The sequence below is a fragment of the Anser anser genome (assembly GCF_964211835.1).
Source record: "Anser anser genome assembly, chromosome: Z".
Taxonomy (NCBI): Eukaryota; Metazoa; Chordata; class Aves; order Anseriformes; family Anatidae; genus Anser; species Anser anser.
The window spans coordinates 25,855,313-25,873,391 of record NC_139723.1 but is presented as its reverse complement, the minus strand read 5'-3'; the positions used below and the strand labels follow the sequence as shown (position 1 = coordinate 25,873,391).

Genomic DNA, 18,079 nt, shown 5'->3' with positions numbered 1-18,079 from the left:
GACTCTGGAATCAGTAAAAATGTTATGTCTCTCTATTCAGTGTTCATACTACGGCAGCATTTTTTTTTTTTTTTAACGCATCAAGGTTTAAAGCAGGAAGCACTTCTGACAGTCTTGGAACAGCTAACAAATCATTATATTGCTTTACTCTCTCCCTTGTTTCACCCACAACTACAAATTAAGAAAATAACTTTATCAGTTGAGCTACCTGAAAATGAGAAGGAAGCAATACACTCTTTCCTTTAAAATTTTCTTTTATAGAGAAGAAGTGCAATAAGCTCTCATGGACTACCACTACTGTCAATATGTGGTCCTGGTAGAAATAATCTTAAGAAGAAAAAAAAAAAAAATATGGGGCAGAAGAAAGTCTAGTTGCAACTCTTCGTACAAGTAGAAGAGAACGATGGAGAGCATGTGAACAGTAGTGGAAGAAATGTTTACCTAGGACTGCGATGATTACATGGTAAGAAAGATGAACAAGGAAGGAATGAGGAGCAGACAGAAGAGGAAGGATCAAGCAATATATAGATTATAGGAAGGTAAATCATTTATCAGATTAAGGTAACTAAAAATGCATATAAAAGTTACATTCTAATATTTTTTTCATGTAGGAAATTAATATAGGTGAATTATATATGTAGGTGGATTGCTATAAAGATAGGTTTGTAATTGGGAAACTCAGAAGAAGATGACCATAACCAATATTTATATTGATTCAGATTATATAACTGAGAGTTTGTGTAATAAATATGTATCAATGCTAATAAGTAATTGAAGAATTATAATTCTACAGCATGAAAATGGCAGAAGAAGGTTGGAAAAAAAAACAATGTTTTAGTAATCTGAGTTTGTGAGTAATATTTTAATGATCTTTTAATGATCTCATTAACTTTGGTGATAATTATCAACTTTTTTAAATGTATATACATTTTTGAAAGCTAACTAAAAGTCCTTTTTCTTCTTTCTTCAGCAGATGAACCACTCACAGTAAAGGGGACAAACATCATTTCTTTAAGAAAACTAATTTAATCATTTTGATCTCCTATTTAAAATGACAGGTTTCCTGGGTATTTATTACCTTAATTTGACTTGTTTGCAAGTTTGAGTTTTAGTTTGAAAATACCTGTCCCTAGAAATTTTCTGAAGGATGGTTATTTTCAGATTATGTATGAAATATCTAATTGAAGAACCAAATGCTGTAGTTATTTAGCAACCAGAGCAATTTAGGAAAGGGCCAAATTAAATTTAGTGTGGAAATTAAATAGAAAGTGTAGTGATTCTCACTGGAATATGATCAGCATAACAACTTCCTAACATTTGAGTCGTATGCTTTATCCAAAAGACTGCAGCTGTGCAAGGAGGTTATTTCTTACCACTAAGTTAATGCAGTATGTTAAGAAAATGCCATCCTGGAAACCACTAAAAATGGAGGGGTTTTGTTCATGTTGTGTGGTAATGATCTATCACTCTCTTCTGTCCTGCTTCTACTGTGGTACCAAAGCAAAAAGTGTAAGTAGTAACTAGAGAAAATTCTCAAAACATTTTCTCTTCCAGTTTGCCAGTCAACTAATGAGAATTAACTTCTATTCAGTATATATTTTTAGATATGTATTGTATATATGTATATGTGTAGATATGTAATGTATAATGTATGTAATGTATGTCCATTGTGTTTTTTATTATAAGAAATAGAAATAATAACATAATGGACAAAAAATAGATGTTGTTTAAACACAAAATTCGTACTACTAACAAAGCTGTAAGCCCATGTTACAAATACCTTTTTGAGATTTTCACTAAACCTGCATCAGTTCCCATAAGCATACTTCTTTTATCTCATTTTTTGTATTAGACATGTATAAGCGTATGAAAAATAAAATCTTTCCAGTGTCAATAATATAGCACGAACAGTATGTGTTGTATTTTGTGTAGGAATATTGGTAAATTATGATCTTGAATTCTACACCATGTGAAGGAAAAAAGGCTGGATATCAGTAGGCCGATTAAAGGTAGACCAGTCATGATGCTTCATGGAATTAAATATACTAATCAGATTCTGAGCTTAAGGGACAGAAATAGAAAAAGAAGTGGAGCAAGACTGTGAACAACATTGCTCTCTCATCTTTAATTTTAGTATAGGTAATTTTATTGGCTAAGACTTTTCAGACACAGTTGACAAATGTAAAGCCTGAGTGAGTTGAGTTACTATTTTTCATATTTGCTTCATCTGTTAAGAGTTAAATAAACAGTAGTCCTTTTTTGCTTCAGTGATTGGAAGGGTAGATGTATGCTGCATATCATTGCCAACTGGGGTTGACAGTACAGAAGTGGATAAATCCAAAGGAAAAAAAAATTGAACTTGTTATCCTATTAAGCCTTAGCAAGACAGCTAGCACATCTTTCATGAGCTTAGAAAAGCAAACTATTCACAGAGTCTATAATAGCAAGCAAGCATCTGAGGAAAATGAATCTTAGCTCATAGTCACAGTAAGTATAAACATCTTTTTTATTTTAAGTAACAACCCTGTAAGTATATATTTTGTATAAACTAACTTACTGTAACTCATCATAGTTTTTGTAAAATGGGGGATTTCTGAAGTTGTTTTTTCACAGTGGATATAGTTTAAAGAATTTCCATTATACTTAAGAATAATTGAAATTGAATTGAGTATATAGTTTTTGTGAATAAACAAGAATGACGGTTTCCTAAATAAAAGGGATTTTTAAGGTGGATTTTTTTTTATTATTAATAAATAAGAATGCTTTCCTAAACAGTAGATATTTCTAAGATGGATTATTGATTCCTAAGACTCTTATATGTAATTTTAACATACAGGAACTAAAGTTTAGTACTGTGTAATTTCAAAACTGAAAGCCTATCTGAATGAAATGGTTTGATTTAGTTTGCTTGTTTGTTTCTTTTGAACTATCTTCCTGCAAATAACATTTCAGATCTGAAAGGTGAGGAAAGATAATGATAAGACTACAGGGATATTAATCAAGAAGAAATGTTACATACCACTGAGTATAAAAGCTTACAAATTCAGTTTGCAGCACTTAAATAAACCTGGATTGCAGATTGTTCTCCTACCATTTTCTCATCCTGCTTACTAAACTATCTTTGTTAAAGTACTTTCTTATTCCTTTCTAAGGAGAGAACCGTTCTGACACTGGAGCTGTCCTTCCTAGTTCAGTGAAGGAATGCAGGACTTTTCTCAACACGCCTACTAAAAATGAGCCTATGAAGTATTAAACATTCCTTTTTTTTTCCTCTCTAAACTCAAATTGCTCCTAATCTATGCAATTGAAATTCCTCTTCTGGAGAAACTGACTATGGAAACTGCATAGTTAGGAAATACAGTATCTAAATTCTTCCATTTTAGACAGTGGAAATTGAGTCCTAGAAGCTAGGATATAATTTTTGTCCTTAATGCATTCTATAAGAAATGACATATTTTTCTCAAATAACCATAATATATATTTTCTAGTTGCAGACTATCTCAAAACAAGCTAATATATTTTCAAAGGGTTAACTGTGGTAGTGTATTACTTGATTGACAGGCTTCACTTGGTGAGCTGAGTTTCAAGTGGAATTCAAGATTCCAGATTTATGTTATTTCTGTTATGATGGATGAACTGTTCTCAAGTTTAGAAAACTTCAATAATTTGACTTGACGAAGGATTGTAGTATTCTATTGGTAGCACCATTTTACTACAGAAATGTTATTTCCTGTGAGTGGAAACAGTAGTGAGATTTCTGCTAATTTCATGGCCATTTGCCACATTGCACATGTGAGGTATTTCATTTAGTTGCTCTCATGACTGGTGCTGAGAAAGCACGAATTATGTGCCAAAACAAAAAAGCCAATTAAATGGAACTAAACATAAGATACCAAACATCAGTATAACAAACTCACTGACAAGAAAAGGGCTGATCAAGCTGGTGTTCAAATTGGCATTTTTTCCTTTGGTCTCAGAACAGGAATGGCAGAGACCCAACAGTGAAAGCAGAAATGGAAATTCATGGCAAATATTTTAATATATTTTCTGAACTTTTGCTGGAAACAAAATATTGTCATCCACTGTAACAGAGAAAAAATGCATAATAACGTATGTTCTTTACGACAGTTGTAAGAAAATGTGTTTTTACACACATAATAAATACATGAGTATCCATGGTACTATACTGATACTCACCACTGGAAAAATGTGGTCAGTAAGGAGAAGTGTTTATTACATGGTACTTAAAGTCATCAGGTGATCTCTATATGGACCATTAGTGGTTCACCATTTTGTTGCAGTGGAAAACTAAATGATAGTAGGAGCAAACAATTTGATTCAGAAATGAAATAACTTCAAAAACATTAAATAAATGCCTATCCTTAGTAATACATTACTCATGTTACAGCAGAGACTCAGAATAATTAAACAAAGCAAGATTAGCTTAGCAAAGAGGAAGAATCTTTCATTTAGCTTTATAAAAAAAAAATAATAATGCATATGGCTTTGCTGAATTTAAGAACTGAAAACTGGACCTATGCCTTGTCTTCTCCCTAAGAAGGCACAAATGCTTGTACACACACAAGCTTATGATGGCTGAACTGTAATTTTTCAATATGAATTCCCTGTCACTTGTGTTCTCAATTGTAAGCTAAAATAGTCTTGAAGATACATGGTTTAGTGAAGGACTTGTTAGTGTTAGGTCAGAGGTTGGACCAGGTGATGTTGGGAGGTCTCTTCCATCCTAGATGATTTTGTGATTCTTTGATATTTGACTGACTGCTACTTTATTAGCCTTATTTAAAACTAATGCAAAGGGCACCCTGAAGGCAGGGTGCCATTTCTAACACAGGAGCCAGAATAGTATTCCTGCTATGCATTTAAAAAAAAAAAAAAAAAGTGATCAAAACTTATTTAAATCAAAACTTATTTAACACTGTGGTCTCACTTGTTTATGTGTGTCCAGCATAATGCAAAATTTCATTACATGAGGTAAGGATTTCCTGAATATGCTCCTTTGTGTCTTGTTGCTTATACAGTAACCTTCCTTGAGAACCAGATCTGAAGAAATATTACTGGCTGGTATTTGCTATCTTTTGATCGTCTGAAAATAAAAGACCATGATTAGGTGTGTTTTATTAAAAGTCCCACAGAACATTTCATGAAATAAAATGATTAATCACTGGGTCCTAGCACAATATCAGTTGCGGAGCAATTTTGCTTACCCATGCTTTTCTAAGCATTTCATTTGGATGTACTATTCTCATAGCTAATTGGATACTGTCAGATAACTATTGAGTTCCATTTGAATGGAAGCTGATTCTTTGCAGCCATGTAATTCATGTTTTAATTAAATTTGTGAAGTGCTTTAGGGTCCTGGTACAGCCCCATATTAATAAATGGCTGTTCTAGACATTTTGCAAAGACATTCTTAAAGACCAGTCTGTTTTCTGGAAAACACATAGAGCAAATGATAAACAAATGAAACTAAGATGCATACCAGCTGAGTAAGAAACACTACCATGGTATTTTTGATAACATTTCTCTTTTCTTGCCTATGTCTCATATAAAATACATTATTTGGCAAAAGCACTGCAGAATTGGGTGTAGAGAAATTATTCAAATAAGGTAGCTTGATAAGGAGATTTGGAGCATTTTTGCAAATTTAAAAGGGGGGGGGGCAAAAAAAATGAAAGCATTCGAATAAGAGGCACTTGAATTAGGTAAATAAGAGGTAAATAAATAAGCCCTTTTTGCCTACTCTCTGACTATGGAATGATTAGGCTGTCATACTCAAAATGGCATTGTCTGTTAGAATAAATTTTCTGTGGGACATCTGCACAAAAGCTAGTAAGGGTAATATGCCACAAAATAAAATATCTAAGGAAAGTGAAAGGAAGAATTCATAAGGAAGAGTCTAGCTTTAAGAACAATTTTATAGGAAGAAAGAAGGGGAGGAACTAAGCAGTGAAACAGGGCCAAATAGGATAGAGGTGATATGATAGAGGAGCAAAATCAATGAAAGAAAAGATTAGCATGGAGTAAAAGAATACTGAGAAATAGAAGGAAAAGGAGACAGAACGGAAGTGAATGAACACAAAAATCCATATTAAGTAAGGATATTTGGGGTAATGAAGACAAAAAAAGAGGGGGGGAGGGGATTCTGTATCCAAAGAGAAGAGAGAAATCAGATGGTTTTGATGTGGTTGAAGTCCATAATGAAAAGCAGTGAAAGGACTTTTCCAGGTGTTTCAACCTTCAGGAATTTCATCAAGCACTTTTAATGGTGCTTGAGTATTCTGTGACATTGTTCTTGTACAGTCTGTAAAAGGTGAAATAATTTAAGTATAGGATTTAATGTGGAGTTATCCAGTGAACTGCCACTAAATATATTTATAGCCATGCCTTCTAGAACATGAGACATTGAAATTATAGGAAAGACATTTTCCACCCCAAAAGGGTAATTAATACTATCCTGAAAGAACATAAAGCATTTTGCAAATGTATTGTCACACTATTCTGATTCAATATGCTTAAATATTTCCTATATATTTTCCTTCTCTTTTTTAGTCTGTCTTTTCTGCCAGTGACTTGTAATTATCATATAGTTTCACTGAACACTCTTCTCTAGAAAACTTAAGAAAGCAAATGTTCTCACATAAAAACACCAATATATAAACATGAAATAAAATAATCCCTACATTTTCCACTTTACTTCCAAGAAACATTATAAAGCCAGCTTTTTCTGCCTAACAACATGATCTCAGAGTCACGTTAGAAAAAGAAAAACATTTTCTTGCCTTTATTATCACAGAGCTTGTCATCACTTGCATTATTGTGAAAGCATTGATAAATGCTATTTGAAAAGTAGTAGAACGATTGACCATCTCAGAACAGAATTTATTTTGCAAATCTGTATGATGTTCTGTCACGACACCTGGCAAAACATACATTGCAACTATGATGTGAAAGTTAAATAAATATGCCTTTCCTTTGAATTGATCCACAATACTGTCTACCTCCTTAAAATTCCAGCATCTTTCCTGTTTGTTTTTTTTTTGGTTGGTTGGTTGTTTTCCTCCTTTCATTTTGGTATTATTCTGTGTTCACTGCAGTTTTTTTTACTCCTCCATACATCTTGAGTGTTTGGGGATGCTTCGTATAACTCAAATTATTAAAGCACACAAATCTTAGTCACCGTAATGTTTTCCTTGTACTAACCTTTCTTTGATACTGCATTTCCTAAAGTTTGTTAAATTCAGACAGTGAAATTTCCCAGAAAATAATACTAAAAAATGAAATATTAGAAGTTGTCCATCTCCAAATAATTTTTACTACAGTAGGCCTTCAATACCAAGTTAGCATTAACAGTTAACCTTATATTTAACAAGTTTCTATATACGCTGAAAAAAATATGACTCTCAGACAATTATTTTCTCCTGCAACCAAATTAAAGGAATAACCCAAACTCTGACTTACAGATTGGTCTTGGTTTGCTCTGCACATGACTCAGTTATATACTTAGTCCCAGCTGTTTTCCTACATTCAGTCTGTATTTTTTTTTTAAGGAAAAAAAAAAAAAAAAGAGAGAGAGAGACTATTAAGTATTTAATTATATATAGAAACAAGAATGAATTAAAAATTAATGCTTAAAGCACAATATTAATGTCCAAAAATCAGAATCAGATCAAATCATGTGCTAAAAAACACCAGTCGTGGCCCAAAAGTTCCACAAAATTCAAAGAGTATTTGTTCGGGCCCCATAGCTGAAGACTATGGTATCTTAGATATATTTTAAACAAATACACCTAACTGATATTTTAAGTTATTACTTAAAAACAACTTCGAAAATTTGGTCCTAAGTAACCAAGACTAGAAAGTACCTGCATTAGTACCAGCTGTAGCACTTCAGTATTTTTCAGTATAGCTAGTCAGTGGCTATAGAGGAGAAAAGCCAGCTTAGACAGCCTGAGAGAATTAGCGAGCAAAATTATTCTGCAGTAACTTTCTTACAATACACTGTTTTCCCTCCCACACAGAAGAGTGGAGCCCAGATGCCCTCAGGTCTTAGAAATGAGTAGAAAAAGAAGAAAAAGCTACAAGGGCAGAAAAAATTCTGATTCCAGAGAATGTAAGTTTACAGAAATATTTGATTTGAAGTAAAAGCATCAGAATCATAGGTGGTTGATCCAGTCACTCATCAAGACATAAATCCATGTTTGTACCCAAAGCTATTTCTCAAATTGTAAATATTTACACTCAAGTGTAGTAAATATAGCCAATGTCTTGATGAGACTAGGTCTTCTTCTAGTCTTATTCTAGTACAGCTACTATCCTACTCATTTGTGGCAGTCTTTCCAAAAATACTGATGTTTAATTGCCTCAAATTGTCAAAATTGTCATCATTTTACTGTAAATTTCTCAATGAATATTTTCTAAGTCAAATAAACTGTAAACTATTATCCTCTAACAATGCATATGAATGATTCTAAAAATAATAATAAAATAATAATAATATTAAAATAAATTAAAAAAAAAAAAAGCCCAAGCAAGGCAGAATTTCACATAAATGTATAAACACTATGAAATCTTGCCTAGAAACTCCTGCCAGGAAACAGTATTTTCTGCTTCAAACAGGGCTTATACCTCCTGGTAATGTGCCACTGATGTGCTGTGTGATTGTGACAATATTCATTAATCCCTTTGTTTGCTCATCTGTAAAAGTATTATAAAAGTCAGGTTCCGTGTAATTTACCTGGAACTGCAAGCATGCAATGGGATATTGATTGTCCCAGTGTGTCCACAGGAATGAAGTAAATACTCAAAGGAATAATAGAAGTAAAAGGAGTACGTTTTTCTAAATGCAAAAAGAATACCCCATCACCTAAAAACTGTAAACCTTTCTAAGAAAAGAAAAAAATTAATATATTAATTTCTTCCAGTTAGAGTGAGTTAACATGATATACCCTTCATACTACTTATCAGATAACTAAGACAAAAGAAACAAATGCTGGATCAAAATAAATAAATAAGTAAAATACTGATGTAGAAAATACACTACATTTTAAAGACAAAACAGTCATTTTCAATTAAAAGTGTCTCAAAGCTAATCATACATTTGTGAAACTGTTTACCAAATCATGGGAAAATGTTTTTTTCTTTTTTTTTTCATCTTAAATTAGATGAGCAGTTGTCACTCACTTGTAAATGCCAGCAAAACATAGAAAACCTGGAAAATAAAGCAGACGAATCTCTGGCTCACTTCACTGAGCCACTGGATGTAAGGGATTCTGAAGAAAGTGGAAAGGATCACGAAATCAAGGATCAGAGTAGTTCAGATGTGTCTGAAGATAGAGACGATGTGTCAGACAATGAAAAAGAAAGAAAGAAGGAAAAGAACTGCACTCCTCCAATGTTCTCTTCTCTGGAAAATGAAATCCTTGCTACAGTAACTTTCAGTGAATCAGGAGGTTCATCAACAGGAAAAATTACAGTGGGGGGCAAACCAGACTCTGCAAAGTCTGTTAGTTTGGCTACCGGAATAATTACTGCAGAGGTAAAACACAGGTCTTTTAATGTGAAAGTAGAAATTAAGAATGTTTCTTTGTTTGATTCTGGAACAAACCTTGTGGCTGAGAAAAGGAAAAGTTCAAAGAACAATAAACACTGCCATGAAAGACATTACCAGAAAAGCCAGTGTTCAAGATGTCCAAAATACCAATGTCCTCCAAATGACCATTCAGAAGCAGACATTTGGAAGTGTAAGGGAACTTCTACACACAAAATTCAAACTGCCCTCAACAAGAATGCCTCCCTGAAAATGAACATCGAAGGAAAGGAAATTAAAGTAGAATATATTAACAAAAAGAAAAAACTAAAAGTTAACATCAAACCTGGTACACAGAGGAAAACCTGCAACAAGGAATGTGAAGATACATATTGGAATGAAATGGATTATTATGTAACAAAGGCACCTTGCAATACAGATTGTGAGTCACATTTTCGCTTTCATGAAAAAGAAGAATTTATATTCCCAGACGGATCCATACTTCTCCCTCCGCCTAAAGAATTTGCTGACTGTGACAAAATGCATTTAGATACTATTGCAGAGGGGGTCTCTTCATATCCTGCTAATGACAGAGAGGAACCTGACAGCCTATCTACAGCCTTGAGAATTTGGGAGGGGGAAAATTACTTCTGTAAACATAACAAAAATGAGTATGAAGACCACAACAATGAAAAGGAAGATTTCTCAAAAGACAAAATACTTTTCTCAAAAATGAATAATACAAACTGTCTTCTAGCCAGCAATACCTTGAATAATTCAAACATTGGGAAGGAGCACATCAATAAGAACAGTGCAACAGCTCAAGAAGGAAATAACATTTATAAGTGCAATGACACAGGGCAAAAACCAGCAAGAAGAAAGTCTTTTCCTGATACTACCCTTGATGTACCATCACCAGTTCACCCTAGAAGGGATTCTGGCTTCTATTCATTACCATCCTTGTCATTAAAAGTACCACCTAAGGAGACCAAAGCAGACATCTGTGGCAAGAACTCACAGATTCGTAAACACTGTACAGAACTTTGTATGTGTCCTGACTTGACCTCTTCACTGAGAAATTTGAAAGGTCTTAAGTCTACATATCAGTATGCTTTCACTTCATTTGATCATAATATTGCCATTTATCCATCTGAGCCTGAAGAATGTCTAGATGATACTTGGTTACTGAATGACTATGCAGACTATGTGGGGCAAGATGAGGAAACAGAAGAAATACTAATGGAGAGTCTTCACTCCATTGATACTATAAATGAGAAAAAAGAAAAAGGGCGTACAGAGCCTTTGAGAAACCTAGCCATATGGGAGGAAGACAGTGAGTCTACTGAAGATGTTTTAGATGGAGAAACACCAGAGTACAACCATCTAGAGAAGAATGTAGATTTACAGAACAAAGCTCAGCTGGTACAGGTCTCTTCACCTTCTAGGACTCCTGCAGGTGAACCTTTCAGTGACAAGGAAAATACTAATTCTGCTTCTATAGAATGCATTCCAAACCGACTTTCAGCCATACAGAAAAACGTTCAGCCACCCTCCACAGAGCCTGACGTAACAAAGAAAAGGAGAGGATCAGTAATGACTGTAATAACTGGAGAACTAGAACAAAGACTCATTGTCCAAGGTGATACTAAATTGGTACCTGATCCCTTTGGCTCTGCAGTAAGAAAAGAGCCTAAACTTTTCTGTAGTACACAAGAAAAATCTTTGCTATCCCCTGTGATATTGGATCTTGAGGATCATGACATAGATAATGAATTAGAAAGCTTTTCTGAAATACAATGTATGTCTGGGAATACCCTTCCTGAAATCAATTGCCATAATGATTCTGTACAGACTGCCATATTATCTCTCTCTTCAGCTTATACTGAAAAGAAAGAAATTTTCATAGAACAATCACATATCAAGGAAAGAAAAGAGAACCTTTGTAGTAAACAATCACCTGATGATAGCATAAGAACAGAGGCTGGAGCAAATCAACTAACTCAGTTAGCCAAATCCACCTCCGATGAAGTTGAGAAAAAGGTTGAAATGAAAGAAGATTTTCAACAGAATATAGATTTCCCCCTATCATCAGTAAAACAGATTAGTCAGAAAGGTAGGTATTCTAAGATTTTTATAGTTAATGTCCCTTACACACCTCTGCATAGTTGTCTTAGTGCTCTAGTGACATCTTTGGGAAAATGAAAGTATGTTATGTCCTCACAAAAAGATGATATTGGTATACTTTAGCCATTTGGTTATACTATGGAATTATCATATTGAGGATCCTAGGAGTGATTTTGTAAGCCAAGTAATTTAAATTTTAAAAATAAAGAAATATTTAAAGCAGCTTTGCTCAAGAAGTAGTTTTCCTGTGCTAAACAGTCAACCCATCTGATGCTTCTGGTGAGAGAAGCAAACACCAAAACAGTATGGGAGTTTTGAGGTTGGCATGTGGCATATAATCAGAGCTCTGGTCATAATTTCAAAATCACAAAAATCTATTTTTGGAATCTATGGTTTCTAAGCAAATATTGAATTCTAAGTACATCTAGGTCCTAATTATGGCTGAGCCTTTACATGACATAGAATTACCACAGCAGATCATTTAACCTTCCTTTCTCCTCTATTTATACAGCTAAGAAAACTGCATATTAAAAAAGATTTTTTTTTCGCAAATTTCTTATCATCCCTTCTATAATCCATTCATCTATATCTGTAACTGGTCATTTAAAAGGAGTGTTCTGAATCATAAAAATGTAAAAATGTACAGGGACACTGCACACTACAGTGTAAGCTTTTTATATTACATCTATACACATGAATATGTATAAACACATTTTTGTGTGTATATTTGAAATATCACTCCAAAGCCCTTAATCTTTCTTTTTCTTTTTAATTTTAATTGTTTTATGCAAATATAATTCAGATAATCCTCTGTAGAAGAGATTGTTTCCAGCAGGTTTGGATGTTAAGGCTTTTTTACTGTTGAAAAATATGTACTTTCTTATCATGGTTAAAACTATTCAAGAATCTTAGTAAAAAGTGCCAGCGAGTTTTTAATACTTTTTCAAGTTCACAATATCTGCAGAAAATGCTGCTATGTCCTCCAAGACTGTTTTCTTATGTTTTTTATTTGTTTTTTTCTTGATTTTGGCACTGATAATGGAAATTTCAAATAAACCTGAAGTTTGCTATTGACTAGATAGACAGATATACAGATAGATATGGTTATATTGGTTAATATCTAAAATAATACAATAAGTGGAGGATTAATTATATGTTCCTTAGAACAAGGTACAGATAGAAGATACTGAAGGAAGCCTGCATGCTCAAAAACATGAGACCTCAATGGTTTAACATGCAGCATAAAAATGCTTTTGTCTCGCAACAGCAAGGTGTGGTTATTTGTTGCATTATTTTTTAATCCTCCCCTCTTTTCTTTTGCCCCTTACTAAGAATTATATAACTGTGTGCTCTCTCTTAGCTATCACCTTATCTGGTTTGTCCCACTCAAAACCTATAAATTTGTCCCTCTTTTGGTTTATGGTCAAATTTTGATTTTCTATCTGTGAAATTCTTAGTGATGCTGTGGAGGTCCTACCTTAAATGAGTAAATGTGTACATCCAGAAAGAAGTATAGGCATGCAAAATTTTAAAATTTGTTAATGTGAATCAAAGTCCACTTGTAATGTAGGAATACAAACCTACTCAGCCAAGACACTGGGCACACAAGGCAGTGTGAGGCTTACTGTGCTCAATAATTCAGTGACACTGGAAAGGAAATGTGGCAGTTTTCAACAATGGGTGACACAGAGGAAAATGTGTTTTGTTGAAAAGTTTTCAACAATGGGGAACACAGAGGAAAAACAGATGAAAATGTTGTTAACAAGTTTGGAGAAAGGAGTCTGAGCAATCTAGAAATCTGATGATGGTGTGGGAACTTAGTTATTATCAGAGGGACAAGGACTCATGCAAAGGGCATTACAAGAAATTTTCCACGTTTTCCAGTGCAACCCTATCTGCCTTTGTTGGTGGACACAGGTGCATTTTCAGAAGGGAATCCAATACAAAGTCTTACAATTGTTGTTTTCTTTGAAATGGTAATAGAATAAAATAAATTTCTATTGCTGTACTTAGAAAGAAGCCTAAAATAAAAATACAGATCCTTTTATCTACATTCATCTTGCAAGACTTTAATGTTTAAAAATACTTTATATATCTACATACTGACCACTTCAAAAATGTACAAGCACTTGTAAATAAAATCCATGAACAATTAACTTACTTCTGTATAAAAATGCCATACAAATGGTTGTATAGGTATTTAAGTACAAGTGCAACTATCACACTGTAGTCACATGCACTTTCCTCTGCATGAATACATCAACAAGTCTAAGAAGTATAGTTTATGGGTATTTTGAGTGTTATTTGATATTTTCATTTCTGTGTTAGCAAAGATATTCTTGTATTTATAATGTGAAAATGTAAAACCGTATAATTTCTCACGTTCCTTACAAACAATGTCTGGTTATAATTTAGACTTGAAATCAGAAATGAATAAAAACAGAAAGATACCATTAATGAAAGATGCCAGAGCCAGTGACAGCTCCCAGGAAGAAGCAATAGACCAATGGGCCAGGAGACGGAAACAGTTCAAAGACAGCAAAAAATGCAGTTCAACTGGTGGAAGTTCCATAACCAGCACAATCACTGAAGGATCAAGTGAGTATATTAGTCTTACAGTTTTATTATTTTTTCTTTATGCAGTTGACACTCTGTCAGGACTTTCAGCCAAGGAAACTGATCTTCCATTCATAACTTGAGTCTCTATCTTTGTTATCATAAGCAAGAATAGTTTATCTGACTGAACTCTGATCATGGGAGTCAGTAGCAGAAAAATATGGCTGAAAAAAAAAAAAAAAAAAGAAAAGTAGATTGTACCATCCTTGTCCAGATGCAATAAACCCTAGGACAATCACTAGACTTAGACAAGTAATCACTTATGGCAGCAGCTTTTAGGGTGCAACAAAAGCCACAGTCCTGTTGTCTGTTTTGCTTATGTTAAAGACATGGTGAGCTGGGAGTCCTTCTCTCCTTATTAAGACACTCACCCACTCCAGCTTTTATCTTCAGATTTGCTGCCTAGATTGTCTTTCCTTGTCCCTATAGTTATTGGAACAGTTAGTCCTGCAACTGTCTCATTATGAAATGTCACCTCACCATATGCTTGAGTTTATACCAAATTCAGTAGCTTAAATCACACGGTAAAGAATTATAAAGATGAACTGTTTAATGCTTTTACTTTTCCTGCAGATGGAGTCCCCAAGCAAGGGTTGCACATTCTAAGATAAAGCATATGTGCTACTTCTTAACACCACCTTTGCCTCCTCTTTTGCTATTTTAACTAACAAGGTTAAAGGTAAAAGGTAAAAGGTAAAAGGTATTTTTTAACAGATGAAGAAATGCACACTTTCCAGTGGAATTATTTTGTGCTAGAATGTTTACTTTCAGTGAGGGAATCACAGAATGCCTGAGGTTGGCAGGGACCTCTGGAGATCATCTGATCCAGCCCCTCTGCTCCAGCAGGGCCACCTGTGACAGGTTGCCCAGGACCATGTCCAGACAGCTGTTGAGATCACCGAGGAGGGAGACTCTATCACCTCTCTGGGCAACCTCTGTCAGTGCTCTGTTACCCACCCACATTAAATTGTTTCCTGGTGTTCAGAGGGAACCTGTGTTCCAGTTTGTGGCCATTGCTTCTTGTCCTGTTACTGAGCACCACTGAAGACAGCCTGGCTCCATCCTTTTTGCACCCTCTCTTGAGGAATTATAGACATTGATGAGATCCCCCCTGAGCCATCATCCAGATCATAAATAAAAACATTAAGCTACTTATTGGCCTCCAACAAGACTCTGCACCACTGATCACCAACCACTGGGTTCAGCCATTCAGTCAGTTTTCAGTCCACCTCACTGTCTGCCCATCCAGCCCATGCATCCACAACTTATCTGTGAGGATTGTATGGGAGACTGTGTGAAAGGCTTTACTGAAGTCCAGGAAGAAAACATCCACTGCTCTCCCCTCATCCATCAGGCTGGTTATTTCACTGAAGAAGCTTATCAAATTGGTCAAGCATGGCTTCCCCTCGGTGAATCCATGACGACTACTCTTGATGATTTTCTTGCTTTTCATGTGCCTAGAAATGTTGTCCAGGGTTAGCTTCTCCACCTTTCCAGGAACAGAGGTGAGGCTGACCAGTGTCTAATTCCCTGGGTCCTCCTTCTTACCCATAAGAAATTCTTCTTATTTAATTCTATTAAATAGAATTGACATCTTCTTTCCTCCAGTCTTCAGGCACTTCTCCCAGTCACCATGGTTGTTCAAAGATTACTGAGAGTGGCTTCACAATGACATCTGCCAGCTCCCTCAGTATTCATGGCTGTATCCTATAAGGGCCCAAGGAGTAAACATATGTCTTGTTTGCCCAAGTATTCCCTTACCTGATCTTCCACCAAGGGTACATCTATTTTGCTCTAGGCTTTGCCCTTGGTTTCTGGGACCTGCCATTCCTGAGGGCCAGTCTTGCTGCCAAAGCACTCACTACCTCAGCCTTTTCCATGTCCTGTGTAACCAAGTCACCTGTCTCATTCAGCAGTGGACCCACATAATCATTAGTCTTCTATCACCAATGTATTTAAAGAAGTTATTCTCGTCTTTGATATCCCTGGCCAGCTTCAATTCCATTTGTGCTTTGGCTTTCCTAACTTCATCCCTAGATGCTCAGATAGTGTCCCTGTATTCCTCTCAGATCACCCATCATTAGTTCCACCCTCTGTATGTTTTTGCATTTGAATCTGGCCCAGAAGCTCCTTGTTCATCCACACAGGCCTCCTGGCATTTTTGCCTGACTTTCTATTTGTTAGGATGGATGTCTCTTGAGCATGGAGTAGGTGATTCTTGAATACATTAAAAAAAAAAAAAAAGTTTTATTGGGCCCCTTTTCGTCCAGGAATTTATCTCACAGGACTCTTCCAACCAGGTCTCTGAAAGAGGCCAGTGTGCTCTCCTGAAGTCCAGGGTTGTGATCTCACATTTCACCCTACCTCCTTCCCTCAGAATTCTGAAGTTCATCATCTCATGGTTACTGCAGCAAAAGCTGCCTTTGACCTTAACTTTCCCAACAAGTCCTTTGTTGTGGGTGAGTATGAGGTCCAGCAGAGCACCTCTCCTCATTGGTTTCTCTATCACTTGGAGGAGCAAGATATCAGTGCTATCGCTGCTATCACAGAAATGTTGTGGGACAAATCCCACAGCTGGAACACTGGGCTACAAGTTTTTCAGAAGAGATAGGCAGGGAAGGAGGGGAAGGGGTGTTGCTGTCTATATTAGGGAATGGATTGAGTGCAAAGAGCTGACTTTGAGAAAAAACCACGGAAAGGTTGAGAGCTTGTGGGTAAAATTTAAGGACTGGACCAATAAGAGACACCTTGGATTTGGGGTCTACTACAGGCCACCTGATCAAGGGGAGCCTGTTGATGAGGCCTTCTTGCTTCAATTACAAGAAGTGTCATGCTTGCATGCTCTCATCCTGTTGGAGGAATTCCTGGTCCAGTTATTAGACAAACCAATCAAAGGAGAAGCATTACTGAGCCTGGTGCTCACTAATGCAGATGAACTCATTAAAGAGGTTAAGATAGGAGGCAACCTGGGCTGCAGTGACTATGCTGTGGCTGAGTTTGTGATCTCAAGGAATGTGGGCCTGGCAAAGAGTAAAGTCAGGATGCTGAATATCCAAAGAGCAAAATTCCAGATATTTAAAGACCTAGTGGATGAGATCCCCTGGGACAATGTCCTTAGGGACAAAGGAGCTGAACAGAGCTGGCAGCTCTTTAAGGATGTTTTTCTTAAAACACAAGAGTTCTCCCTCCCATGTATAAGAAAGCAGTTTGGGAGGGCAGAAAACTGGGATGGCTGAGCAAGGACCTGTTGGTCAAACTGAAGTGCAAGAAGGAAATGCATAGTCAGTGGAAGCAAGGGCACATGGCCTGTAAAGAGTACAGGGATGGTGTCTGGATATGTAAGGATGGGATCAAGAAAGCCAAGGCACAGATGGAACTGAGCTTGGCAAGGGATGCAAAGAATAACAAGAAAGGATTCTGTAGGTATATTGCTCAGACAAGAAAGGCCAAAGAGTGCGTACCCCCTATGATGGATGAGAAGGGAAAACTGGTGTCAACAGACACGTAGAAGGCAGAGGCACTCAACAACTTCTTGCTTCTGTGGGCAGGCTTCCCATGTCTCTTGAGTCCCTGAACCTCTAGGTGAGGGCTGGGGAAGCAAAGTCCCACCCACTGTAAGTGAAGAGCAAGTTTGAGACCACCTGATGAAACTGAACATGTACAAGTCTATGGGGCCCAATGGCATGCATCACAGGGTCCTGATGGAACTGGCTGATGAAGCTGCCAAGCCATTGTCCATCTTATTTGAAAAGTCATGGCAGCCAAGCCAAGACCCTGGTGACTGGAAAAAGG

The 18,079-nt window shown here is 35.9% G+C and overlaps 1 protein-coding gene and 1 long non-coding RNA gene across 4 annotated transcripts in view; one reads left to right on the top strand and one right to left on the bottom strand.

Annotated features, from left to right (window-relative positions):
• The window catches only part of LOC310889824, a 97,796-nt gene that overhangs the window by 2,340 nt on the left and 77,377 nt on the right, over positions 1-18,079 (bottom strand). For both annotated transcript variants that reach the window (XR_014576823.1, XR_014576825.1), the window contains one exon: positions 7,480-7,550. This is a non-coding gene — a long non-coding RNA (uncharacterized lncRNA). The remainder of the gene's footprint in view (positions 1-7,479; positions 7,551-18,079) is intronic.
• The window catches only part of LOC310889819 (uncharacterized protein), a 51,522-nt gene continuing 33,583 nt past the window's right edge, over positions 141-18,079 (top strand). Inside the window, exons 1-5 of one of the 2 annotated variants that reach the window (XM_083817907.1) lie at positions 141-539; positions 971-5,128; positions 8,040-8,131; positions 9,183-11,660; positions 14,087-14,269. In XM_083817907.1, the coding sequence (XP_083674033.1) occupies positions 5,121-5,128; positions 8,040-8,131; positions 9,183-11,660; positions 14,087-14,269 (2,761 nt within the window). In that variant the 5' untranslated portion in view covers positions 141-539; positions 971-5,120. Of the gene's footprint in view, positions 5,129-8,039; positions 8,132-9,182; positions 11,661-14,086; positions 14,270-18,079 lie in introns of both variants that reach the window. The other variant, XM_083817908.1, reaches the window with a different exon arrangement.